General features: G+C 36.7%; 1 protein-coding gene across 6 annotated transcripts in view; it reads left to right on the top strand.

The window, feature by feature from the left end:
• UBR1 (ubiquitin protein ligase E3 component n-recognin 1) overlaps positions 1–25938 on the top strand; it is a 74150-nt gene that overhangs the window by 19336 nt on the left and 28876 nt on the right. For 2 of the 6 annotated variants that reach the window (XM_075427566.1, XM_075427571.1), the window contains exons 5-28: positions 377–507; positions 1030–1171; positions 2707–2769; positions 3095–3218; positions 5191–5298; positions 5750–5838; positions 7288–7386; positions 8078–8235; positions 8854–8953; positions 9260–9388; positions 10187–10367; positions 11314–11375; positions 11601–11711; positions 12210–12275; positions 12451–12552; positions 13129–13192; positions 13624–13748; positions 14671–14723; positions 15734–15836; positions 16335–16383; positions 18468–18622; positions 19492–19591; positions 23663–23772; positions 25089–25178. In XM_075427566.1, the coding sequence (XP_075283681.1) occupies positions 377–507; positions 1030–1171; positions 2707–2769; positions 3095–3218; positions 5191–5298; positions 5750–5838; positions 7288–7386; positions 8078–8235; positions 8854–8953; positions 9260–9388; positions 10187–10367; positions 11314–11375; positions 11601–11711; positions 12210–12275; positions 12451–12552; positions 13129–13192; positions 13624–13748; positions 14671–14723; positions 15734–15836; positions 16335–16383; positions 18468–18622; positions 19492–19591; positions 23663–23772; positions 25089–25178 (2514 nt within the window). Of the gene's footprint in view, positions 1–376; positions 508–1029; positions 1172–2706; positions 2770–3094; positions 3219–5190; positions 5299–5749; positions 5839–7287; positions 7387–8077; positions 8236–8853; positions 8954–9259; positions 9389–10186; positions 10368–11313; positions 11376–11600; positions 11712–12209; positions 12276–12450; positions 12553–13128; positions 13193–13623; positions 13749–14670; positions 14724–15733; positions 15837–16334; positions 16384–18467; positions 18623–19491; positions 19592–23662; positions 23773–25088; positions 25179–25938 lie in introns of those variants that run through there. The other 4 variants (XM_075427567.1, XM_075427568.1, XM_075427569.1 and 1 more) reach the window with 4 other exon arrangements.

The raw sequence follows: 25938 nt of genomic DNA, 5'->3' as shown, positions 1-25938 counted from the left end.
CAGGCAATGCAGGGGAATAGTTTTGGTCTGGACTACAAAACTTAAATATCTTCAGGTGTGTAGAAAGCTGTTAACCAGCTTTTTTAAACTTAAGGTTTTTTTTTTAAAATTGAAGTTTTCTAACTCATTTGGTGAGGTCTTTTGTAGTCTATTCCTAGATAAAAACTGGATGCATAAAAAAGGTAGATGAAACTGTTGAAACACTACTGAGAGCCCTTGGGATGAAATAGTATTGAAGAGAAAAGATTAGGTGAGATTAATTTACTTGAAAATCATGAAAAAGCTTATTTTGTGCAACAAATACAGCAATGAGGTATTCTGCCAGCCCTGTTTTCATTTTTTAATTTTTTTCCCCTTATTATCTCATATTTTACAGAATTCTGAGTGTCAGTTGAACGAAGAAATTATGGAGCGCTCTAGAAGGGTGTTTCCCTCTGTGATAAAATACATTGTAGATATGCTTATATGGGAAGAAGAGAAGGAACTGCCTCCAGAGCTCACAATTAGGTAGGGAGTATTTCCAGCTTTCTCTTCAAGGCATTAGAAACTGTGATGGTAATTCTTCCTGTGGTATTCTTACACTCATACAAACCTGTCAGTGCCAAAATCCCTGTAAACAGCACTGTAGCATTTTTGACCTACAGTTATATAGAGAAAAGCTCTTTATACTTCATGGAAAGAGTAGTGTGTGACTATGCTCCATCAAAATGGGAAGACCCCGCTGTGCGTCATGTTAAAAAGACAAATGGGATCATAAAACAGCAGAGAGAGGAAATAATAATAAAATAATCAAAGAACTTAAAGTCTTTTTTGTACTTGGTACATGGTTTCTGTGGCTTATTCTGGTATAGATGGTGAAGGAATTTTTGTGTGTATCTTCGACATGAAGACCATGCTTGATTTTCTTCTATAATTGTTTTGTATTTGACATTTCTCTCAAGATATGAAGTGTGCTGTTGCTTATATTGGATAGGACATTATTTACAATTTTGTTTTTATTTGTATGATGATATGTTGGCTTTTTCCCAGTAGAGAGAAGGTAGACAGCTACTACTGTGTCCTTTTCAATGATGAACATCATTCTTACGATCATGTCATCTATAGCCTGCAAAGGGCACTTGGCTGTGAACTCAGTGAAGCCCAGTTGCATACTACTGCCATAGATAAAGAGGTTAGTGCATTCTGGAAATGGAAGAAAGTGACTTTTTAATCATTAAGAAATGCTACTATAGTCTCTTCATCATAGAATCTGTTTCTGGGATGCGGAACATGAGAGAGGAAGATATGTTGTAGAGTAACTGTTAATCAGCAGTTGCTCCCAGAAAGTTTTTAAACACTATCAATTTTTTTCTTCAAGTCAAAACTCAGTTTCTTGAGAAGGGGAAGAGCTGATTTATCTTAAGTTGCTTCTTTCCTGTTTGGTATATTTTCCTTACCTTTTTTTTCTTCTCAGTTGAGATTAATATTTTATTTTAATGGTATTTGTCTGAAAAATATACAAGTTGGCAATACACACATTCAGTTATATTTAATCAGAAGTGTACCTCTCATTTTGCAAGAGTTAGTGCTCATTCTGGCTCAGACTTCATTTGAAAATCTTAAGACTTCAAATTAAGCAAATGAAACCCAGAAGAATCCGTGAGGGAATGTGGGTAAACCTGACAAGTTTACTACTTCATTTTTCAAGCTAATGTCCCATGTAAAAACCTTACACTAGTAACGTAAATGTATTTTTCCACTGGGGAAAAACCCCCACATGATTGGTGTCTGAATTATCCTAATTGCAACTGTGTCTTTTTACCTCACAAAAGTACAAAACTTGTGTGTTTGCATATAGTGAAACTTTGTCTATAGCTGTGTGTGTGTCTGATGTATATGGACATATAAAAAATATTACTGACATTAGTATCCTTTTTTTAATCTGTAAAAACAGTATTTTCTTTTTGTGTTTCTCTTCAAGGTAATGAAAGTTTATTTGTATTTAATTAGTAGTGTCCATCTTACATAATTACGAGGCTTGTCCTGCAGTTGCAGGTTTTGTAAAATATGTATACACATGCATGCTTATGGAGTAACTTTTAAAGGTTTCTATTATGAAGGCTTCTTTTCATTGAAAACTAAATTGAAGATCCAGAGTTGATCGGTCTTTTTGTTTTACAAAGCACTTGCTACAGCACAAGACTAGGTTATATTGTTTTAATTATAACACTTCCATGACATACAGCTACTGCCTCTCCTATTGTGTGAAATTCTGCGGTGTTTTGAACTTGTTTTGGAAGCCCATACCTCTGATTTCCTTTGAGTGGAATTTGAGGTATATTTCATATACAGAAGTAAGAAATAGTAGGAAACATTGTAGAAAAGCATTTCAGGATGAGTGTACTTTGTGCCAGGAAGAAAGTTGAGGTATTTTGTGCTTAAAGCAGAAATCCCTCTCATCTATTTTAATGTGTACGTGAATTTTCTTTGTCTAAAAATGTTAAGATACCCAGACTTTACTTTGTTGTTATGTTGTTAATTTGATTAAAATAGCTTTTTTATAAAGATAATTATGTTAATTTTAATTTGCTTCTAGATGTCTAAAAGCACCATGAGTGATGTTGGTCCCTGTTTTTCTTTTACACATAAAAAACGTAGCAAGGATCAGGCTAGTGACATTTTGGTTTTGTTTATATTGGTCTTATGTTCAATATTTTCTTTAAACAGGGTCGTAGAGCTGTTAAGGCAGGACATTATGCCTCTTGTCAGGAAGCAAAAGAAGACATCAAGGTAACTTCCTAAAATATTCTTCTCATTTAAAAAACGAATAAATGATCTTCAGCATTATTAATACTGAAGACTTAAATGTCTGCTATACAGTCTTTAATGTAGTATTTCCATGCTTTTATAACCTGCCTGTAAACTTCTTGAAACTGAATTTACCCCACCTCATATGGTGTAAGTAAGTATCTCCACAAATAAAACATCAAACTGATTTTTCTTTTTGTTAAGGTTTGCCATTAACGTGTTTGGGAGAGGTGATGGGTGGTAAAGACAAATATGAAAATTCATGTTATTTTTATTTTCCATCTACTAATGTTTACCTGACTCCTAGAGGCATTCTGAAAATGTGTCTCAACGACCACTTCATGTGGAGGTTCTGCATGCTGATGTTATGGCTCACCAGAAGTTTGCCTTGCGCCTTGGTTCTTGGCTGAACAAACTCATGAGCTATTCGAGTAAGCATAACTGATTCTTGTTACAATAATGCCATGTCAGTGTTTGAATGACCAGTTCACTCGAGAAATGTCTTCAGCAGTGTTACATATGATATTCCCTTGTTAAAATACTTTCACATTCCTCCTAATTAGTGAATAAATAATACAGTAGTGTAGGTGCTGATATCCATGAGTATGGTTGTGAATAGCAGTACTCTTATGTTTCTTCTTGCTAAAATAAATGTCTTTCCCTGCTTGAGCTCTGTCTGTTCCTCTACAGAAGTTTAATTATCCTCAGTTTCAGCATCATGTGCCCTATTTCGGTGAATTCTTTGCTTAAAGGCTGCTGTCCCCTGTGTTGGTGAAAAGCTGTAGAACATCTCCATCGGTGAAAGCATACATGCTCTGCTTGAATCAATTCCTGGTTCAGGGTTGATAGCTGTGATTAATTAGGCAGTGTCACTAAAACAAACAAACAAAAGCCTTAACTTAAATATTTGTCCAGTAGTGGAAAGCATATTTTAAGCTTTCAAACATTGTGCTGGTGTTTGATGCTCATGGTTTTAAAGGAGACTTCGGAATCAATCTAATTTTTAGTTCTGTTACTGTGTTTTGCCGGACTAAAGCCAGTAGAAAATTTCTTTTCACCGTACAAATATGCACAGATAAAGCTTTACTCACTGTTTATCCTCCTGCTTGATAGGGTAAATCTGTTGGTCTGCTTTAGCCTCTTTCCTAAGCTTGGATAAAAAGTGAATTTCTTGTCTTTTTTTCTGAACACTTAGTTTCCAAGCTTTCCCTTGAAATACATGTATCAGAACTGTACATTTTTGTAATTCTTTACAGTATTTTACAAATTCTAGTGTTCTGTTTGTTTCAACTTTGTATTTATTTCACTGATGGTATTTTCTTGCTGGTCTGAGTTCTTCTGACAGTTCTTTGAATCAGTACAAATTTTTGACTGTGTGGTTTATTTCAAGGTTTTTGGTGAAAGTTCAATTTTTATCCACATTTTTCTTTCTCTATAATTTTTCTTATTATTTTCAATTTTACAAGATTACTCTATTTAAAACACCATCTGACACCTAATTACTCAGTTGTTGACTCTGTGTGAGTATAGACAAGTTGTTGTCAGTGCCCCAGTAAATCCCCAGAACTACAGGTTTTTAAGCGTTACCTTTTTAGCTGTTGAAATAAGTTAAAACTAAAAAAATCTCTCATGTTGGGTGTAGCATTTTGAGTTAGGGAATTGTTATAGGGTAACCGATACTTTAATATGTTTTGTGAGAGTCTTCAAGCACAAGGATTGAATCTAACATTTCTATCCTTGTTCTTCTGTATTATATACGTAGATGCTTTAAGAGCCTGATGTTCTGTACTCAGGTGGAACTTTTTGGTGGCCTGGTAGTTCCTGTTCTATTCCTGGTTTTGCTTCAAGTAGTAGAACACAGATCAAGAAGCATTCAGTACTGTTTATTTCCAGGTTGTCAGGAACTTTATTCGTGACACTCCACTTTTTCTGAAATTAGTAATGTAAGAGCTCATTTCTCACCCAGGAGTGACTCTGATGTGATGATCCCCAAAACTGCTGCAGCAACTACTGTATTTGCTGATAGGTGCAAGAAAATGTAAAATAAAGTTCTGAAATTCTGCAAAAGGCTGACTTTCAAGGCCCAAGGCAGGGACCAGCGTAGACTTGCCTAGCCTGTGCATTTCTGAGCTGACATAGTGAACTCTTCTTATGGCTATGCTTTGCAAAGCTGTCTAAATGCTGTACGTTTTATAATACTCTAAAATAATAGGAAGAAATTAGTAAGGGAAGTGTATGTGGGAGTACGTTCACTAAGAAAAAACATTGTGAAAGAAAAAAGTATACTTAAGTGCCTGTTTTGTTTTTTTTTTAAAATAACAATTCTGTAATTCTGATTTTGTTGGCTCACATTATTTAGTTATTGAAGCATTCTTGTACAAATGAGTGATTTTATCCCTATAGGTGACTTTCGCCAGATCTTTTGTCAAATATGTCTCAAAGAAGAAGCTGGATCTGAAAAGCCATGCTTCATAAGCAAGTTGATGCTATGGGATGCAAAACTTCATAAAGGTTTGTGTATCCATGTTGCCATGAACTGAAGAGGCAAATTAATTTTTGTATATGTAGCAAATGTGTTAAAGTGCTATGCAAGTGGAGTTACATTTCTCTATAGTTTTTGTATAATGGATTTTATACAGCCTTTATTTTTATGGCTGAGATAATTGATATTTTGGGTATATATTTGCTTCCTAAATTTTTTCTGCTATTTCAAAGAATCTTTTCACAAGATGTAGCCTGACTATGAGTGACTTGGTGCTTACCCTGTGTTTTAAATACATACCAATAGATGTTAAAAATAGAAATAAAAAAACCAAACACCAACACCCAGCTTTGTTCATATATTCATAACCATTTCAAGGCTTTTAATGGTTTTTAATTATAACTTAATAACCTGTTCCTCTTTTCCACAAAAAACTACATTTTACAATAAAGTGACCTGTATTGTATTGGCTCTTCACAGGGGCAAGGAAGGTTCTTCATGAACTTATCTTCAGTAGTTTTTTCATGGAAATGGAATACAAAAAACTTTTTGCTGTGGAATTTGTGAAGGTAAATGGTTATTTAGTTTTTTTATGCGACGAATTTTTATTAGCTTTGTAAAATTTCCCCGAAACATGAAAATTGTTTCAATGTAAATAATGAATTTTCAACAACCAGAGCTTTAATGACTAGCTCAGCCTTTATAAAGTGTATTAATTCCAATGTCATTGGTTTGTTCCTTATCATCGTGTAGATATGAATGCTCATTTGAATGCAGTATTGTTAGTGTTCTGTGTACCTTTGAAATGGCAGATGAACGGCAACCGAAACTGCTCGCTCTTTTTAAAAATTAGATACAATTATTAAGAAATACACAAAACATAACACCAAGTGTTTTTTGTTTTAAGGTGAGACTTTCTAATCTCAATAGAGGTGACTGACACTTCGTGGTTTTCTCTGAACTGAAACAAAGCAAAGAAAGACTCATGTTACTCATTGTACACATCTTTTACAGACAGCTGTTGAATATCCATGCAGTTCACTGCAGGAGGAAGACTTAGTTTATAATAAGTTAATGTCTTTATTGATCCTTTTTTCAAATATTTAATTTCTTTTCTTGGGGAAGATTGGTTGTAGGAGAAAAAAATATTCTCGTTCCAGTCTGGCAGAACAGTTAAATTTGTGCTTGTCTTCAGTATTAGTGTTGTCTCACAAATGGATTTCGTTACCCAGTGTGCAACATCTAATATGCATGCAGAGCCAAGGTGTCAGTTTATTTGATGTCTGTGCAGAGATGGATGCTAGGTGGTAACTCCACGGATCTAGCACACTTCGGCTAACATGCGGTAAACTCTTACACCTTTCAAGCAACAATTATTGGTACTTCTGCAGCTACCCCAAATCGCCCTCTTTCCCCGTTGGTCCTTACATGTCTCGTCTGCACTTAGTCACAGCATCCTCCCTTTTTGCTGTGCATGTTTGGTGGGGAAGGGTTTTTTTGGTAGGGGGCTTTCTTACTTGAGGGTGGGTTTTTTACCGTGCTAATTAGGATAGTCCATTCATAGTTAAAATAGTCTTTTTATTGGTTGTTTTGTTTTGTACTTATATTAGTACATTGTTTTAATTGCAACTGCTAGTCCTTATCGGTTCCTTGTGTTCTATTGCTATCCTCCTCTTAGCTGTTTGACATCACTGGCATCTTCTGCCACCATCCCAACAGCAGCAGCGATGAGGTGGGGGGCCAGCGGCAGTACAGCATCCATCAGGGGGTTAAATCCTTTCCCTCTCTGGCTGTCAGGGATCCTTTGAGGCCTGCTTGCTCAGGCATCATCAGGGCAGCGGGGCATATATTTAATTGCTTTGGTGCATTGATGACATTGTGCTCTTTTTGTTGTTTTAACTTTTTCTATTAAAAAGGAAGAAGGACATTGAGATATAGTTCTTGCAAATAAAAAAGTAGACATTTTTAGTTAACACTTGTTTTCTTTATTTAATTTCCCCAATATTCTCTTTTACTAGTATTACAAGGTATTGCAAAATGAATACATCAATGATGATCATGACAGAGTTCTCTCTGTGACAGCACTCTCAGTTCAGATGTTCACCGTACCTACTCTGGTATGTACAGCCTGTCTCTGCTAGAAATGTAAAATAAATTTGAGAACTGCTAGCAGTACCGTCTTTGCAGACTGCTGTACTTGGCAGAGAGTCTTTATGCGTTGCTGAATTGAAAAGGAATGATTTGGAGATTTGTGAAGGTCAGTATGAGAGCAGGAGCTTGAGTTAATGTGAAAATTCATTCCAGAAGATAGAGGGAGTGCAAAAAAAGTAAAAGTTTCAGGCACCATTGTTGTCTGCATTTATTTTCTGTCTTCGTTTACTGTTCAGATTTACCTTCTTATGTAACTTTAAAAACTTGGGGGAAGGGGGCAAAAAAAAAAAAAGGTTGAATGTCTTTATGTGTCGGTGAAATCTGTAAAATCCTGGGGCGAGGGAGGAAGTATACCTGTAGGTTTGAAAGGTTATATGTTTCTAGCCTGAAATGCTAATGTAAAAACATTTGTCTACATGATCTTTCTAGAAAAAATAGCGTGTCTGTTACATTGAGGCTGTCAGAGTGAACAAACATGCTAAGTTCATAGAAATTGTGTTCGTACTTAATAAATACTATGGGAGCTTTTGTAGCTTGGACTCTTTACAAATACTTAAAGTAACTTCTAATCAGAAAGACTGGATTCAAAGGAAAAATTATTTCAACAGTTCTCTTCAACAAAAATGGGAAGAAAAAATTTTAATTTTCTTCTTGCAGGCCCGACATCTTATTGCAGAGCAAAATGTAATCACCACCATTACAGAGACACTTCTAGAAGTGCTCCCAGAGTACCTAGACAAAAATGACAAGTTCAACTTCCAAGGTTACAGTCAGGACAAACTGAACCGGGTATATGCAGTAATATATGACCTCAGGTAGGTGTAAAGCTGAGAAGCTCGAGCAGTTCTTAGAAAATTTGCAGTAGGATGAGGTGTTTCAGTTCAGGAATCTGGTGATAAAACTGCTTTAAAAACAAACACAAAACAAAAACCCTCAAAAAACACACATGGAATTTTAATATTTTATTTTTCAGTGGAAACTTAAAATTTTCAAAGACCAAAATTATATTCTATAAAGACAATTTTTGATTTGCACTGATGTCATTCCATATAACAAATGCATTAATAAATATATCTACTGTAAGACAGTATGGGAAGTCTGACTTCTATTCATTGTCATTCTGGGAAAGCTGTATAATCCTCATCTGCATAGCATTTTCCACTCTTACAGGTCCCAAATTACTCTAGTATGAACAATGTAAAAGCAAACCACCCCAAATACATTGAAATTAAAAAAAATCTGTTAATTTCAAATGATGTTGTCTCACCAAGCAATTCTAGTGTTCGGTGAAAATTTTAAGAGGAGTTTGAGATGGGGAGGGTGATGTGATACGATGATGCAGTTTATTATTTTAATACAAAGAACCCTTTAAATACAAACATAAGCAGAAGAGAAGTCTGAGCAAAAGATGATAATGTTTTCTTTGGGGACAGGTATGTTTTAGTCAGCAAGCCTACATTATGGACAGACCGTCTGAGGCAGCGGTTTTTAGAAGGATTTGTTTCTTTCCTAAGGATTCTAACTTGCATGCAGGTACAACACATTCAAATAATTTCTTTCTAATATGCTGTTATAAAGATATTACAGCACTTTTGTTTGCTCATCTTTTTGTCTGTAGCAATAGTGTGGCCTTAAACATGCAATTAAGATTGTAAGTTCTTCAATCGCTGTCTTGGGTGGGTGAAAAAGTCATGTTTACTTTATGGAAGTAGTATTCATCAATTTTAGTTACCTGTGTCTGAACAACCTGTATTTTACCATTTGCTTATGGGCTTTTGTGGTGTTTCAAGCCTGTGATCACTGGTTTAGCTTGAGTATTTTGTGGCATCTCCATTTCAGGGAATGGAAGAGATAAAAAGGCAGATTGGTCAGCACATTGAAGTGGACCCTGACTGGGAAGCAGCTATTGCTATACAGATGCAGCTCAAGAACATTCTTTTGATGTTCCAGGAGTGGTGTGCCTGTGACGTAAGTATATCGATTGTCTGGGATTCTTACATGTGTGCCTTTCTCAAAAAGCTCACTATTGTTCAATACAGATCTCCAAAATAGGAGTCTGAAAGAATTAATCTGTGGTATGACAAAGAGAGAAGGGGTCTCAGAAGAATATAATCTTCTAGCTGACAAAGCTGCACAGTGTCAGGCAAATCATAAGGAGAAAATACTTCTCTTAATTCCAGATTTCAAGAATTAGGTTCATGGTATCACTGTTAAGTTTCAAGGTTTTGAAGCACATGATGTTCATGTTTAATTGTAAAAGTGGACTGCGGAAACTTTATGCTAATTTGGTAATTGCACTGTAAGTAGTCTTAATCAGATCTGGAGCTCATCCCTATGCTCGGGGAACAGAGGAAATAGTAAAATTTGTTAACTTAAAAATATTTTGAAGTGGGTTTCTCTCCTTTCCTGTCCCCCCCCCCTTCCTCCCATAGGGAGAGAAAGGAAGAACTACAGCACTTCAGGAGCTTCTTGGTCCAATTTGGGGTGCAAACTATGCAAAATATTAAAATATTGCAGCTTAAATAAGCACATAGGTTTTAGAGCATTTGACAGAGCAGCTGTTTTGAACAGAAGTGTATTCTCAGTTAGCTTTAATGGATGCTCCACTGCTTCAGTCCAGTACTTCTCAGTATTAAGAAACAGCAGTAATTATATTGTGGATTTTTAGTAACTGTTTGTGCTGTCAGAAAAAAAATGTGAGGAATTTAAGTGCACATATATGATTTTTTTTTAAATAGAACACTATGCATTTATTTTAAATTCTAGGAAGAGCTGTTGCTCAAGGCGTACCGTGAATGTCATAAAGCTGTGATGAAGTGCACCATGAATGGCCGCTCACGGGAGAAGACAGTGTTTCACTTGTGTGGTCATACTCTGGAGAGCAGACCTTACAGAGTGTCTGCAGATCCTGTCAGCATACATTTACCGCTGTCTAGGACTCTTGCTGGTAAGTGATGTGTTTTGTTTTGATTGATATTTGAATTAAGTTTATGATCCATCTGTATTTTCTAGAAGGCATTTAGATTAAGTGCTTCACAGATCAGTTGCTTTCTGACTTTCTAACATTCTTGTGATCAGGCAACCCTGTTCCCCAGATGTCCCACTAAGTGAAAGTTTTTCTCAAAAAAACCCAAACAAACAAAAAACCACAACAAACAAAACAAACCTGCCATGGAGGTTAGGGGACATTTTTTAAACAGGAGAGGGATAGGAAAGTCAGGCAAGAAGGAAAAGTTTCATATTTTAATGAGATCTTCATTTTTCTCTGGACTATTTGAATTTATGTGGTTCTGTTTCTACCTGTTTTGCCTAAATGAATATTCATTATTACTGTATCTTGAATTTATTTTCCAGCCATATATATCTTAGGACTGTTAAAATGCTCCTAAAAGACATATGTTTGCACCATGCCAGGACAGATTTCCAGTCAGAATACAAAGGATTACAGCAGTGGGTGATCACTACTTTCTCTAGAATACAAATGAAATCATATGCTATTATTAAGCCATAGATTCTTTATCACACCAGTTGATACCACAATGCTATCTGTTATGCCTTGTAGTCCTGAAATTCAGTTATTGCTGACGTATGATTTAAATGTGAAATTAAAAATTTGCTAATACTATTTAGCATCTCAATTTAACTGGTTTTAATGAATTCATTATATAGATGTATTCTGAAAATAATGGATTGTAAGACTGGTAAGAACTGTTGTGATAATGTAATACATCTATCTAAAAATAAAAGTAAGAAGTCTTTTCTAAGTAAACTTTGACTTTTTTTCTGTAATTCTCTGAGTTGTAAATGATTTGATTTAGCTTACATTTTAGAATGGGTTGGAGGAGAAACTTTACTGATCTTATTTTCTAATTTTTTCGCTATTGGTTTTGTAGGTCTTCATGTACGATTAAGCCAGACTGGAGCCATCTCAAGATTACATGAGTTTGTTTCTCCTGTAAGACTTCTCTACACACCCCCCCCCCTCCATCCCCTCCCCTGCCGTGTGATTTATACTCTGGGTAGGAAAACACCTAAAATTATATCCTGTAACTTTCATGACACACACAAGTTGTTCAGCATTGTCAACGTGGCTTTGTTCATTAGGACTTAGGCTTTTAAAATCAGACAGACTTATTCTTGCTTGATTTTTTTTTTTTTCCCCTCCTTTTTTAAATTCTAGGAAGAATTTCAAGTGGAGCTGCTAATAGAATATCCTTTGCGATGTCTTGTCTTGGTTGCTCAGGTTGCTGCAGAGATGTGGAGAAGGAATGGGCTCTCCCTGATAAGCCAGGTACTCCTATAATATTTAGTAGTGAGTTGATCCTAATGGTGTGTGCAAGTGTTTCTCAGTAATGCTCCCAGTGGTGGTCTCATCCAGTGCAGAAAGAGGCTCTTTTTTTTGCTTTGACAGCAGAAATTTTCTGTGTTTACCTTTCACAGGACCCTTTGGTGAAATCAAAGTAAATATTGGTAGCCCCCTATAGTATTGCCTCTCTGAGATCTGGGGTAGGAGGAGGAGGAAGTTTTGACTTTAATCAGTAGCAGCCATTAGAATTATGTTGTCTTGGAATGGGATACGAGAAGAAGTATGACATAGACTTTCTCTAGATAGGTGAAAAAACATTTTTCACTTCCATCAAAGTAAACGTTTATTTTGAAAGAAAAACGGGAATTTCCCTTACACAGTAAGGGTGCTGTACAGTTTAAAAAGGCTGAAGACATTAACTGGTGCACATTTGATAGTGCATTACTTTACTCTTTACCTTAATTTTGTTTTCTTATTTCTCAGGTATTCTATTACCAAGATGTTAAATGCAGAGAAGAGATGTATGATAAAGACATCATCATGCTCCAGGTATAATGTTATGAAATATTGCTTTCTTTACTGATAAAATTTTCATGGAGTTTCTTTTAATTTTGGTGAAATTTGTATGATTTTTAAAATTTTTCTTGGTAAAAGAGTATTTTTCATAATTAGTGAAGAACTGTAATAGTAATTGATGTTCATATTAGTTTGGGTTTTTTGATAGATAGGTGCATCTCTTATGGATCCAAACCAGTTCCTCCTGCTGATACTGCAGAGATATGAGCTTGCTGATGCTTTCAAAAAGATGAAGCCCACCAAAGATCAGGTAGGTGGCAAGTATTTCTGCTGGTTAATTTCTTTGCTTTGAGTTTATGGAACATCAGTAAGATATCTAGCTACTGTTGATAATTGCATTTATATGACCACACTAAAAGTCAGTCAACACAGGACCTAGTGGTTAGATAAATGATTTTGTGTTAGGAATTTGTAGAGGCTTACTCAGAACTAGCAGATAGGCTGTGCCCTCTTTGACCTTCATTTCACAGGACATCTACCAAAATCCATGTAAATGACTTCTCTAAAATTTCTATGTCTCCTAATTTATATTATGTGTTCTTACTTTGTCTGGAAGCTTCTTGGATTGTTGTGATGCTTCTTGAGGCTTGAACTTTCATAGAACTTTCATATAACCCTTCATTTGGGATACATTTTTAGCTGTTTTTGCTTTTGACTTCAATTGGAGAATAATCTCCTCTACAAGTGCAGGCATTTTTTTGCAGCTTGTTAGAATGGAGGTCTCTTCTTACAGTACAGTGCTTCAGTGCTCAGTGTCATTTGACAGATTTTCCTGCCTGTGTTTTTTTTTTTCTTCTGTTTAAACTGTGTTTCCTAATTCTTATAGGATTTGATCAAACAATGTAATGTGTTAATAGAAGAGATGCTACAGATTCTCATCTATGTTGTGGGTAAGTTTCGTTTCTCTCCTGTTATAGATATGAATTATTATAGCTTGACAAAACAAGCTTTATGACTTTTTTTAACATAGATTATGTGGAGACAATACTGGAGACTGACTGCCTGTTTTAAATAGATGGTTCAGTAACACAAGTATTTGTCAGCTGGAAGCAACAGGAGTTGCATAATGAAAAAAACCTGTTAGATAACATCATAATTGACTGTGAAAGTAGAATATGAAGATAAATTCCATTTCAGCCGATTCTGTTAAGAAGCTAGGCTAAAAAAACACTTTTTCTCTCAGACACTTGGGATAGATTTCTGGTGAATGCAAACTTACACTGTGAAATATCCCAGAAATAGCATTACCTCCGTGCAAAATTCAGAGTTGCTTTATAACTGTCACATTTACTATTCTTCTCCTTTTGATTCACTCTGGTAGGGGAAAGATATGTGCCTGGAGTGAGTAATGTGACCAAACAAGATGTTATCATGAGAGAAATCATACATCTGTTGTGTATTGAACCAATGGCTCACAGTGCAATTACCAAGTCCTTGCCTGAAAATGTGAGTCCTGTTTTTTTCACTTTTTCCCTTAATTTGCTTTTTCTTGTCTTGTGTATTTTTCTTCTTTAGCTTCTATATCTTTATATGGAAGCATTTTATTTCTGATATAAAGGTCAAATTTTGATTTTGGAATTGCAAAATAACATGATATACACCTTACTCATGTAAAGGTAGATGTCATGGATTCAAGTAAGGTCCAATCTGAACAGGCTTGTATGGGGTTTCTGCTTTTTGATGAAGAGGTGGAATTTTTTAGAATAGTCAACTGTAGTTTTCCTAGTGTCAGAAAGAAAACTTTTAAAAGTATTTTCTCTTTTGGCCCTGTAGGACTGTGCAGCTGGATTCCATTCTGCCCTGTGTACCATCAGTAAAGTTGATCCTGTAATTTTGATCACTTAAACCTGTGCAGATCCATTGGAGGTCAAGTACTGTACAGGTCTATTCAAAAGCACAGATTTCCTTTCCATTCTATTCCAACTGTTGAAAATTCAAGCAAAGGAGAGGGATGTGGGTTAGTTTTTATAGCCTGTGCAAGTTTTCAGGGCTGGCAATCAATGCAAAAATCTTCAATTTTATTGTAAATCAAATAGCCTGGAATATTATCAGAAACCAATAATGGGTACTCCACATTCACTGTTTTAAGAGACTAAAACTCCGTTTTCCCTCCATTGAGGTTGGATAAGGCACTACTCTCTTTATTTATAACAGAGCTGATCCCCAGAAAATTTTGCATGATTGAAAGTATTATTTGTCTTTGGTACTTCCTTGTAACTTGTTAATTATGAACAACAGTGGGCAAAATATAGTAATTCATGATTTAAGGAATTGATCTAAATCTGTATGTGTATTTTTGTTACAGCTAGCATAATCCTGAAGGTATTTGAATAATTATGTATTTATCCCAAACTAAATTTTTTACCAGGAGAACAATGAAACTGGCTTGGAGAATGTAATTGATAAAGTGGCTACATTTAAGTAAGTTCTTAGTACTGTTTTATTAAGTAGCTTGAATGTTAAGACTTTTTAGATTGAGTTAAACAAGCTGCACCATAGAGTCTCTGTTCTGCTGATATTTTGCTGTCTTGAAATACAAACGCTTTCAAATATACATAGGAAAGTGTATGAAATAGCTGAGCTGCTTCTCTCCTTTTGCCTCCCTCTTTCTTCAAATTCAGTTTGAGGTGTCTCAGTTGTTTAATGATCTCAAGTCCTAGTAGGAAAACCTTCAGAAGTTCATTTTATTTCAAAGATGGGTGGGAACCTTAACAACTCATTATACCTTTGACAGTCGCCACCTAGACATTGGTTTAGATGCGATTTAGTTGCTAACTTGCTGTAACTTTCAGATGGGAGTTAGTTGGGTTTTTTTAACGTGTGTATATATATGCAAAAATAGGACAATCAGTTGTAGCAGTTAGAAAAAACTTGTTCAAATGTCTGCTATTTTTGTCACAAAAATGTCTTGTAATTTTAATTATTTTAGTATACCTTATTGTAAATTCCATGTGGCTCACTTGTTTGCTTTTAATCAAGGGCAACTATAGGTGTACCTAGGAATTTTACTTTAGGAATTCTGTGGAAGGTTGATAAAATCTCAGTGGCTGGAATGCAGCTCTTTATATTAATTGTTTTGTATGTTGGTTAGGGAAAGTAATGAATTTTATACAACAACATCCTATGTCTGAAATTCTAAGCCATAAAGTTAGAAAGAATTTACCTGTCAGAGGCTATATGGTGTGCTGTAGATGGTATAGACCTGAAATATTTTGCTGCTGGGTAGGATTTACAGTAGTAAACACTCTTGAAAATTAAAGACTGATAACTGTACTTACTCTGTGCTCTTTGTAAGTTAATGAAGCAACCATCACTATTCCACTTCTTATTAGCATTTCCTTAGAAAATAAATTGTTACTGGTTTGTTTACATTCAGAGACGCGCAGAACATACATTACTAATTTGTATGTCATGAAATATTTCTCTGTAAGGAAACCAGGTGTGTCTGGCCATGGAGTTTATGAACTGAAAGATGAATGCTTGAAGGAGTTCAATATGTTCTTTTATCACTATACTAAGACCCAGCACAGCAAGGTAAGCAGTGTGAGATTTGCTCTCAAAGGTTAAAAAATAGTGCATACTTACCAATATCTGAAGAATTTTGCTGAATCAAAGGAATTAATGAAATCTAAAGAAACTATTTCAGTAAAGAGTATATGCAGCTAACTTCGAAACTAAAATACTAATGAAGTTAAGATTGTTAGTACAAGTTGATGTGGTACGGTTTGCATTAGTATTTTCCCTATGGTGACTACTTTATTAACTCTGTTCACTGTGCTAAGAACAAAACTGGAAAACCCGAAACTATGCTTTTATAACTCTTACTGAGGAAGCAAGTATGTCCAGTTCTCCTATCTCTACTACAAATTGAAATACAAAATGCAATATTGTTAAACAGATTGTAGACAAGGTTCCAGTTATATGACCAAGTATTGACTATGTATCTCGCCACACTTATAGTTCAGGGTTTCTTGTTGTTTCATTGTGTAGTTCTGTAGCGATGCTGATATAACAACACTACGTTCTCTGTAGGCTGAACATACACAAAAGAAAAGAAGAAAACAAGAGAACAGAGATGAAGGTAAAAATTTGAAACAGATGACTCAACAAATTTGATAATTCAGTAGTGTATGTAATTGTGCATATAAAATGAGCTTTGGGAGACATCTTGTGACTTAATTGTGGATAGCTGAGTTTGTATTAAATTTGTTGTGATTTGTAATAATTGTAGATAATTAGCACCTGACATGTCTTCTCTTTTTTTTTTTTCCCTTTTTTTACACAAAGATAGGATTTTGGGAATTTTTAGTTTAATTTCCTTGTAGGCAGATAAACATGGCACACTACCCATGGACAAAATGAACATCTTAGTTGTGTTGGTGTGGGTTTTTTTTTTTTTTTTTTTTTTTTGTGGTGGAGTAACTAGAAGGCTAAAATTTTTTTTTTGTGAGTTGTTTCTCTAACACAATGTTGTGTCACAACAATGCCATGTAGAGAAGGTTGCCATAGGAGCTAGTGCTCATATCCATTCTGTAAGTAGCTTGAGACTTAAGTTTTATAAAAAAAAATTTTCTTTTTTAGAAGCTGCAAATACATATGACAATAAAACCCCATGTTTCTGTTGTAACACAACTGTTATTTTCCTCTTGAGTTTACTTTTACCCATTCAAGTCATAAGCATTAATTGATTTGAGGAAGACTTTGTAAGCAGAACAAATAAGTACAATGAACAATTTAATAAAATCAGCTATCACCTGCTTCTGTGAGTTGCAACAGATAATTATGTTTCTTTTCCCAGATTGCCCTTCCAGTTGCATACCTTAATCTTTACTTCCTACTGTAAAGTGTATTTTGATTTTTGTGTATGATCTGGGGCACTGCAGCATTTCATACCTAAGATGGTTGAAATTCGTTGTGAGTAAATATTATTTTCTTTGAGTTCCTTTCAGTTGAAAAAGTGTGAAACTGAAAGAGAATAAATTGGAATTGTCATTTAGGAGGGAAACAGTTAAATTGGAAATCACATTGTCTTTGAAAAAATTTTATTTCCTTCAGTTGCAAGTAACTTGGAAGATTGACAGCTGGAAATGATGAGGGGGGAAGAATGTCTTTTGATTACTTTTTGGTTTCTATTCCACTGTTTACTTTATACAGTTGACAGATATTTAATAGTACCTTCTTAATTCCGCCCCACACCACCCCCCACTCTCCAGCCCCCCCTGCCCCATTCACTTTAGCAACTTAAAATTTTAACATGGCGGTATATTTTGTAGAACTTTTTAAAAATAAAAATATTTAGATGTAATTGTCAGAAATTCACATTCATGTAATCAGACAATGCAGTTCCAAAATACAAAGATAACTGTGTATGTTGATGTGTATTCCCCTGAGGCTACCTGTTTTGTTGTATATATATCACGTGTATGCTTTTATGTGGCTGTGTTGTCTTTGTCAGTAACTTTTTATAATTCGTTCAGTCTAAATTGTCAAAAGATGGATGGTTTCAGAGACACTTCATTCATAGGAGTTTTCTGACAATAGGCATCCAGGTACCAAAAGAAGACTTAAGCCAGTCCTTCCAGGTAGGGAAAGGCTGCAGCACTGATCTGCTGTTAGAAGATGCCAAGATTCCAGGTGGCTCCTGGGTGAGACACCACATCATGCAGTTTCAATATTAGCTCAGAGAATGTACATAGCTAGATATAATCAGAATGCCCCAGCAGCAGGAAAGATTTAGAGCTGTGGCCATGTTAGGTGTGGAGCACTGTAATGTGAGACACCACATCTGGAAGATCCACTGTTCACTCTTGTTTAATTACTTGAAAACTTTATACCTGATGCAAAACAAACTATGTGTTTATTAGTGATACAGAAGTGATAAGGCAGTGCAAAGCATTAAAGTTTTGTATTTACAACTACAACTAAGTATTTTTGATTATTTAGCTTTGTTGGCATGTGTTTTGTATAAGAACTTGCCAAAAGTACTTAGTTTTGCAAAAAATAAAAGCTGACTTCGGTGAACAATTGTGTTCGAGTGTGGTTTTACTAATTTAAAGGTCCAGTTGTTCTTTCACTTTAATTAGTATGTTTGTGCTCTCTACTTTTTGCATGCAATCTTTGAGATACCAGTCTGTTAATGTATTTGCATATCTCCGTATTTTCCAGCATTGCCACCACCACCTCCTCCAGACTTCAGTCCCACGTTCAGCAATGTGGTGAGGATTCTGAACTGTGACGTTATGATGCACATACTGCGGACCATTCTTCAGAGAGCAGTAGAACTGGAAACCCACTTGTGGACTGAAGCTATGATCCAAATGGTATGGTTAGTTTTGGTCATCTTCTTATGGTCACTTCTGTGTTGATCATATTAACTGCTTATTATAAGATCAAAATTTGTAAAGGTAAACTTAAACTTTGAATAATAAGAATTTACTTTTTGTCACCACACCTGTTCTTAGAAATCTTACCGACAAAGAAAATATTTCTAAATATTTAACTCCACTGTAAAACAGGAATGTGAAACACAATAGTATTAAATTGGGAATATTCTTCAGTTTTCTATTTTGCTTTCCCCCCTGTGTGGCCTCATCACTGAATCAGTTTCAATATGTAATTCCCCTTACCTCATCTTTTTCTTGAAACTTCATGTGCAAATAAGTAACCCTTTGATCATCTTAAAGAAATTGATGTTGCTTCATCTGGTAAGCTGCAGTGTCTCCAAATATGTAAATATCTTTGGGGCCTCAGTCATGAAATAATATAATTTTCTAAGTATTTAAACATTTCTTTTTACCACAGTGGCTTTAAAAAACGAAAAAAGGCAATTACTGACTCTTTTTTTTTTTTTTTTTTTTAAAATATTGATAGGATTAAGACCTGAATTTACAGACTGGTGGAATTATTTAGTTTTGTTAATTGGAGTGCACAGATTATTTCATTGTTGTGCCTTACCTGCTAATTATGGACTTCACAAATCTAGGAACATTTGGTTTCAGCAAAATGACAAGATTTATGTGTTACTAATGTAAAATATGTGCAAGTTCTCTGCACTTTTTATTCATTTCTGTGTTTTATCATTGATATAATCGAATATAGTACAGAATTTATATTAAACATCCTTATTCTATATGCCAGTTTTCCAGACCTCTAACAGTGAATGAGATTTACTATTTTTCTCTTTTTTTAGGTACTTCATCTCCTTTCTTTAGGGTTGCTAGAAGAGAAGCAACAGTTACTGAAGTCTCCAGAAGAAGAAGTAACCTTTGATTTTTATCACAAAGCAACACGTATGTTTCATTTTCTTTAAAAGGGCAGAGTAAATTAGGCTAACTTGACTTTGTGAAGAAAAAAATAAATGAGAAGAAAGTATTCAGTGATTTTAGTCAGAAAGGATTTACTTTTTGCTATAGAATTAAAACTTGCTAAACTTTTTTTTAATAATCAAGAAACCAGATTTGGACTAGCTCCCCACTTGCCAGATATGTTGAAAAGGAGATGTGCTTGTCCTCCTGGGAGTGAAATGGAAAAGTAACAGTAGTGTTAGATAACTGAAAATGGTTCTTCCTTAGAAAGAATATAATTGAAATGGAAACTAAGAACTCCTTGAAAAATGAAAGTGGATTGAAGTGAACTGTGTCCATCTTTTATACTACTGAGCTGTACAATTATCGATTTACCTGCAAGTTAGTCTTTTACTATGGTAGTGATAACAGAAGCAAAACTTAGTGGCTATGAAGCGTACTTTTTTCTTTTTCTTTACTTTTCTGATAACCTACAGAGCACTTCCTAACCTTACATTCAACACTAGTGAGTGGGAATTGGCATCTACATTTTCTAAATAATCTTCTATCTTATCTAGAGTTTCTGCTGCACTGTGTAAAAATAACTAAATAAAAAAAATCCACTATCAAGTAAAACATAATTGTCACCTGAGAGATGAAACAGAGATGAGAATTGTGAAGTAGAATCATAGAATCACTTAGGCTGGAGAAGACCTTTAAAATTGAGTCCAACTGTTAACCTAGCCCTGCCAAGTCCATCACTAAAACATGTACCGAAGCACCACATATACACGTCTTTTAAATACCTCCTACATAAGTAAATAAATGTATAAAGCTGCTGAATTGCCTTTATTTAGTTTTTTAAAAATGTTGTGTAGAGAGGTGTCACTGAGTTTGAAGAACACTCCCATATTTTTAATTTTTTCTTAATTGTTGAGCAAGGAGAAGTATTATCATCACACTGAGCATATTTCTGTTTAAGAAGCTTCATGTCAACTACAGGAATACACTAAAAGTAATTATAATTGAGACATTGGAGAATTCTTTGCCAGCATTAGTTTTGCATAACCAGAAATCCAGAGCCCCATTTATACATAAGGGATAGAAAAATAGCCAGTATTTTTCTAAGAAAGCTCTTACTGAGAAGTGATTTATAAAGAATTTTTTTTTGTTATGTATTTGTCTTGCTTCTAAAAATGTGCAAATTAATTTCAAATGGAAAGTGCTGCGCAAGAAATACAATTGAAGAGAATAGTCTCAATTTTAAAGCATTGTTGTGTTAGAGAATCACCTAAAACATTATTGATGTATCGATGATAACTTTCTGATGCAAGTGGTGGAGGAACCAACAAGGAAAGGCGCTCTGCTGGACCTTGTATTAACAAACAAGGAGGGACTGGTGGAGGATGTGAAGGTCGGAGGTAGACTCGGCTGCAGTGACCATGAAATGGTCGAGTTCAGGATCCTGCGTGGAGGAAGCAGGGCGATAAGCAGGATCAAAACCTTGGACCTCAGGAGGGCTGACTTTGGCCTCTTCAAGGAGCTACTGGGAGGAATCCCGTGGGCCAGGGCTCTCGAAGGCAGGGGGGTCCAAGAGTGCTGGTCAATCTTTAAATGTCACTTCCTCCATGCTCAGGAGCGGTGCATCCCCCTGAGAAAGAAATCGAGCAAAGGAAGCAGGAGACCTGCATGGTTGAACAAGGAGCTTCTAGCGGAGCTCAGGTGGAAGAGAAAGGTCCATGGAATGTGGAAAGAGGGGCAGGCCACTTGGTAAGAATACAGGAATGTGGTCAGAGCATGCAGGGATGCAACAGGGAAGGCCAAAGCCCACCTGGAATTGAAGCTGGCAAGGGATGTCAAAAACAACAAGAAGGGCTTCTTCAACTACATCAGCAGCAAAAGGAAGGCTAGGGACCATGTGGGGCCGCTGCTGAATGAGGCGGGTGTCCTGGTGACGGAGGACGCAGAGAAGGCAGAGCTACTGAATGCCTTCTTTGCTTCAGTCTTCAGTGCTAAGACTGGCCCTCAGGAATCTCAGGCCCTGGAGGTAAGAGAAGAAGCCTACAGAGAGGGCGACTTTCCCTTGGTCGAGGAGGACTGTGTGAGGGATCGCTTAAGCGATCTGGACGTCCACAAATCCATGGGCCCCGATGGAATGCACCCACGAGTGCTGAGGGAGCTGGCGGATGTCATTGCTGAGCCACTCTCCATCATCTTTGAGAGGTCCTGGAGGACAGGAGAGGTGCCCGAGGACTGGAGAAAGGCCAATGTCACTCCAATCTTCAAAAAGGGCAAGAAGGAGGACCCAGGGAACTACAGGCCGGTCAGCCACACCTCCATCCCAGGAAAGGTGATGGAGCAGCTTATCCTGGAGGTCATCATCAAGCAATTAGAAGAAAAGAAGGTTATCAGGAGTAGTCAGCATGGATTCACCAAGGGGAAATCATGCCTGACCAATCTGATAACTTTCTACAATGACACGACTGGCTGGGTAGATGAAGGGAGAGCCGTAGATGTTGTCTACCTCGACTTCAGCAAGGCTTTCGACACAGTCTCCCATAACTTCCTCCTAGGGAAGCTCAGGAAGTATGGCATGGTTGAGTGGTCGGTGAAGTGGACTGAGAACTGGCTGAATGGCAGAACTCAGAGGGTCGTCATCAGCAGCGCTGAGTCTAGTTGGAGGCTGGTAACTAGTGGTGTCCCTCAGGGGTCAGTACTGGGCCCAGTCTTGTTTAACTTCTTCATCAAGGACCTGGATGAAGAGTTAGAATGTACCCTCAGCAAGTTTTCTGATGACACCAAACTGGGAGGTGTGGTAGATACACCAGAAGGCTGTGCTACCATTCAGCGTGCCCTGGACAGGCTGGAGAGTTGGGCAGAGAGGAACCTGATGAGGTTCAACATGGGCAAATGCAGGGTCCTGCACCTGGGGAGGAACAACCCCATGCATCAGTACAGGCTTGGGGCAGGCCTGCTGGAGAGCAGCTGTGCGGAGAGGGACCTGGGTGTCCTGGTGGACGACAGGTTAACCATGAGCCAGCAGTGTGCCCTGGCTGCCAAGAAGGCCAATGTCATTCTGGGATGCATCAAGAGGAGTGTGGCCAGCAGGACAAGGGAGGTTCTCCTTCCCCTCTACACTGCCCTAGTGAGGCCTCATCTGGAGTACTGTGTCCAGTTCTGGGCTCCCCAAATCAAGAAAGATGAGGAGCTACTGGAGAGAGTCCAGCGGAGGGCTACGAGGATAGTGAGGGGCCTGGAGCATCTCTCCTACGAGGAGAGGCTGAGGGAGCTGGGCTTGTTCAGCCTGAAGAAGAGAAGGCTGTGAGGGGACCTTGTAAATGCTTACAAATACCTGAAGGGTGGGTGTCAGGAGGATGGGGCCAAACTCTTTTCAGTGGTGTTCAGCAACAGGACAAGGAGCAATGGGCACAAACTGAAGCACAGGAAGTTCCGTCTGAACATGAGGAAGAACTTCTTCCCTCTGTGGGTGATGGAGCACTGGAACAGGCTGCCCAGGGAGGTGGTGGAGTCTCCTTCTCTGGAGATACTCAAGACCCGCCTGGACAAGGTCCTCTGCAGCCTGCTGTAGGTGACCCTGCTTCGGCAGGAGGGTTGGACTAGATGACCCACAGAGGTCCCTTCCAACCGCTACCATTCTGTGATTCTGTGATTATGAAGTGTTACCAAGATGTCAAAGCAAATCATTGCTGTGATTATAGTAGTTTTTGTGATAAAACAAACTTGTGCGCACTGAGCTGTTAGCAAACTTGTAGAAGCTGTAAGAGCTTTACTGCTTCTCCTTGAAGCGAAGCACAATACTGTTTTTTTTGTCTGTACTTCTGCTGTCGTAAGTAGCAAAAAATATTGATCTACAAGGGGGAAAGATTACATTACATTTAACTAGAATAAACAGTAAATTAAAACAGAAATATAACTCCACAAGCTGTGGTCATGTATGTGTGTTATGTTATTAGCAATATTTTAAGGTGTGTTCATGGTTGTCAATACATTAAAATGTTGAGTGTTGTTTTTTTAACTGAAGACCCATGCTTTTCTACTTTTTTCTCCTTTGTAAAGGAATGGGAAGCTCGGCCTTGAATGCTGTGAACGTGTTAATGCTCCTGGAAAAATTGAAGAGCGTTCCTCAGTTAGAGACACAGAAGGACACAGTCAATTGGATACTACAGGTACACAAGGGGGAGATAAGTGTGATCCAGTTTTAGTAATTTAGAAAGCATTGATGGAAGATGTAAGGATTCCTACATATAGCCCAGTGTTTACAGGTGCAGTGATTTATTGAGAAGCTTAATGTGTTAGAATATTTTTTCCCCCCAGGTCAGATGAGGTGTCTTGAATGCTGCTTTAACACTTACAAGTTATTGTACTTACTATTGCTGCTTTCGAGTATTGGGTCAATTTTTGCTTAGCTAACTCACTCTGGTAATGGCATTTTTATACATAAACTTTATTCTTCATATTTCTGGTGCAAAATAACAGCAAGTGATAAGTAAAAGTTTATTAACTGGGAAAGCATTTTAGAGGCTGCCTGTGTTAAGACTTGAGTCATATGGATCTGACTAATTACTGTGCTGTACATTTGACCTGTGCAATTTTTCCATCCAACTCCCTGCCCTTACCCCATAAGAGATGGGAAAAACTTCTAGAACTGTGACATCTCTCCTAATGTAGGAGGCTGCCGCTTCTGCTTAGCGGGAGTACTACTGTCCTGTTCCATTTTGGGCTTCTTGGTTTAGGTGGTGAACGGAAAAGACAGTGCTCTTGGAAAAGAGGGTAAGAATCTGTAGTAGGGTTCCAAAACTGTCTTCAGCTACTAAAATTGGACTGTGCTGGTGCATTAGGGAGGCAGGTTTGAAAGTTTTGTTTTTTTGACAAATTATTCTTCTAAAGTTATAAGGGCAAAAGTAAAAATGTATTTTAAAAAGTGTATTTAATTATTTCATAATACATATAGTAAATGTAGAATATTTAATATTATCAAAACTTCAAGATGCTTATTAAAGATAGCTGGAGAAGGTAGTAAATGAAAACTGAAGGCTCAATTTTAACTAACTGGGCATATGCTGGAAAGCTTTCTGTTCCAGATGTATAGGTTTTTCACATTATTTTAATGGCTGTTTCCATAGGATGATCCACATCTCACCTATGTAAAATAAGCAAGCAGTCTCTGTCCATTCTTCTGATGTACAGATGCTTTAGCTGCTTAGCATATTACTGCTAGAAGACTCAAAAACTTAGAAGAAGTTTACTTTCCTTCATACTGAGCAGTGCTTGTCAGATTTAGGATACAGACACAGCAGTGTTACAGGAGCGCACTTATGGTCTCGGTTAGATGTTTTTGTTGTTTAGGAGTATGGCAGTTGGTTTCATCCATTTGAAAATCTGAAAATAACATGAAACTAAATATCAAGAGCTTTAATCCTGTCTATATTGTAATAAGAGTTAAGCTGCATTTTATTTTTAACATCTAAGTCTCTAATTCTAGATGTTTGACACAGTGAAAAGATTGAGAGAAAAATCTAGTTTGACGACAGTAGCAGCTATATCAGGCTCAGAAGCTTCAAAAGGTGATGAGGTAATAATTAAAAAAAATATTCAATGAAAGTGCTGTATTTAACGTTTTGAAGGGCTGTTTTCAAAAAGATGCCTAAATCTATTGTTACCTAAAATGATAATTGTAAAAATATTGTTTTCTGATATATTGCTTACAAATAGGATTTAGGTTCCAAGGTTAATGTTTTTAATAAATGAAATTTATGCTAAGCATGTTTCATGGAATTATCAGCATTTAATGTGGTTTTGATTGTACTTCCAAATTAAGTGAAACAACTGAAGCTGGTGAAGAAGTAATTTGTGTTCATTTCTCCTTTTCTTGTCTTTATGATTTGATCATCTTTTCTACTATGTTGTCATAGTGCAGTAATTAGAAATACAAATCTACTTAAAATGATGTCTTGTAATTTACGTGACCTACCAAGAGGTTAATCTGCTTGCCTTGGTTGTATAAAGACATCAGGCTTAGGTGGTAATTCTGTCTGTGTATCAGTCTCTACCCCCTTCCCTCAAAATAACTTTTGAATCCAGTGGTCATATGACACAGGGAAATGGAGATTTCAAAAATTACTGGAGTCCCCTGGGGGTTTTCTAATTTTTAAATTGGCAGTTGAATATAAAAGAAGAATCCAGTTACCCTTAGATAGTGCGCTAAGAGAAGCCAGTTTGCTCTTACACATTCTGTTTGTCAACAGCTGGCTGCCAGACAGGCTCTTGGCTAGTCAGTGCATGCGTAGCTCTAAACTTATTACAGCATATACTGTGTTGCTTTGACAAAGGTG

This window comes from Opisthocomus hoazin, chromosome 7 (assembly GCF_030867145.1).
Source record: "Opisthocomus hoazin isolate bOpiHoa1 chromosome 7, bOpiHoa1.hap1, whole genome shotgun sequence".
In the NCBI taxonomy this organism is placed as follows: Eukaryota; Metazoa; Chordata; class Aves; order Opisthocomiformes; family Opisthocomidae; genus Opisthocomus; species Opisthocomus hoazin.
Note: the sequence above shows the minus strand (reverse complement) of the source record. Positions and strands in the feature narration are given on the sequence as shown.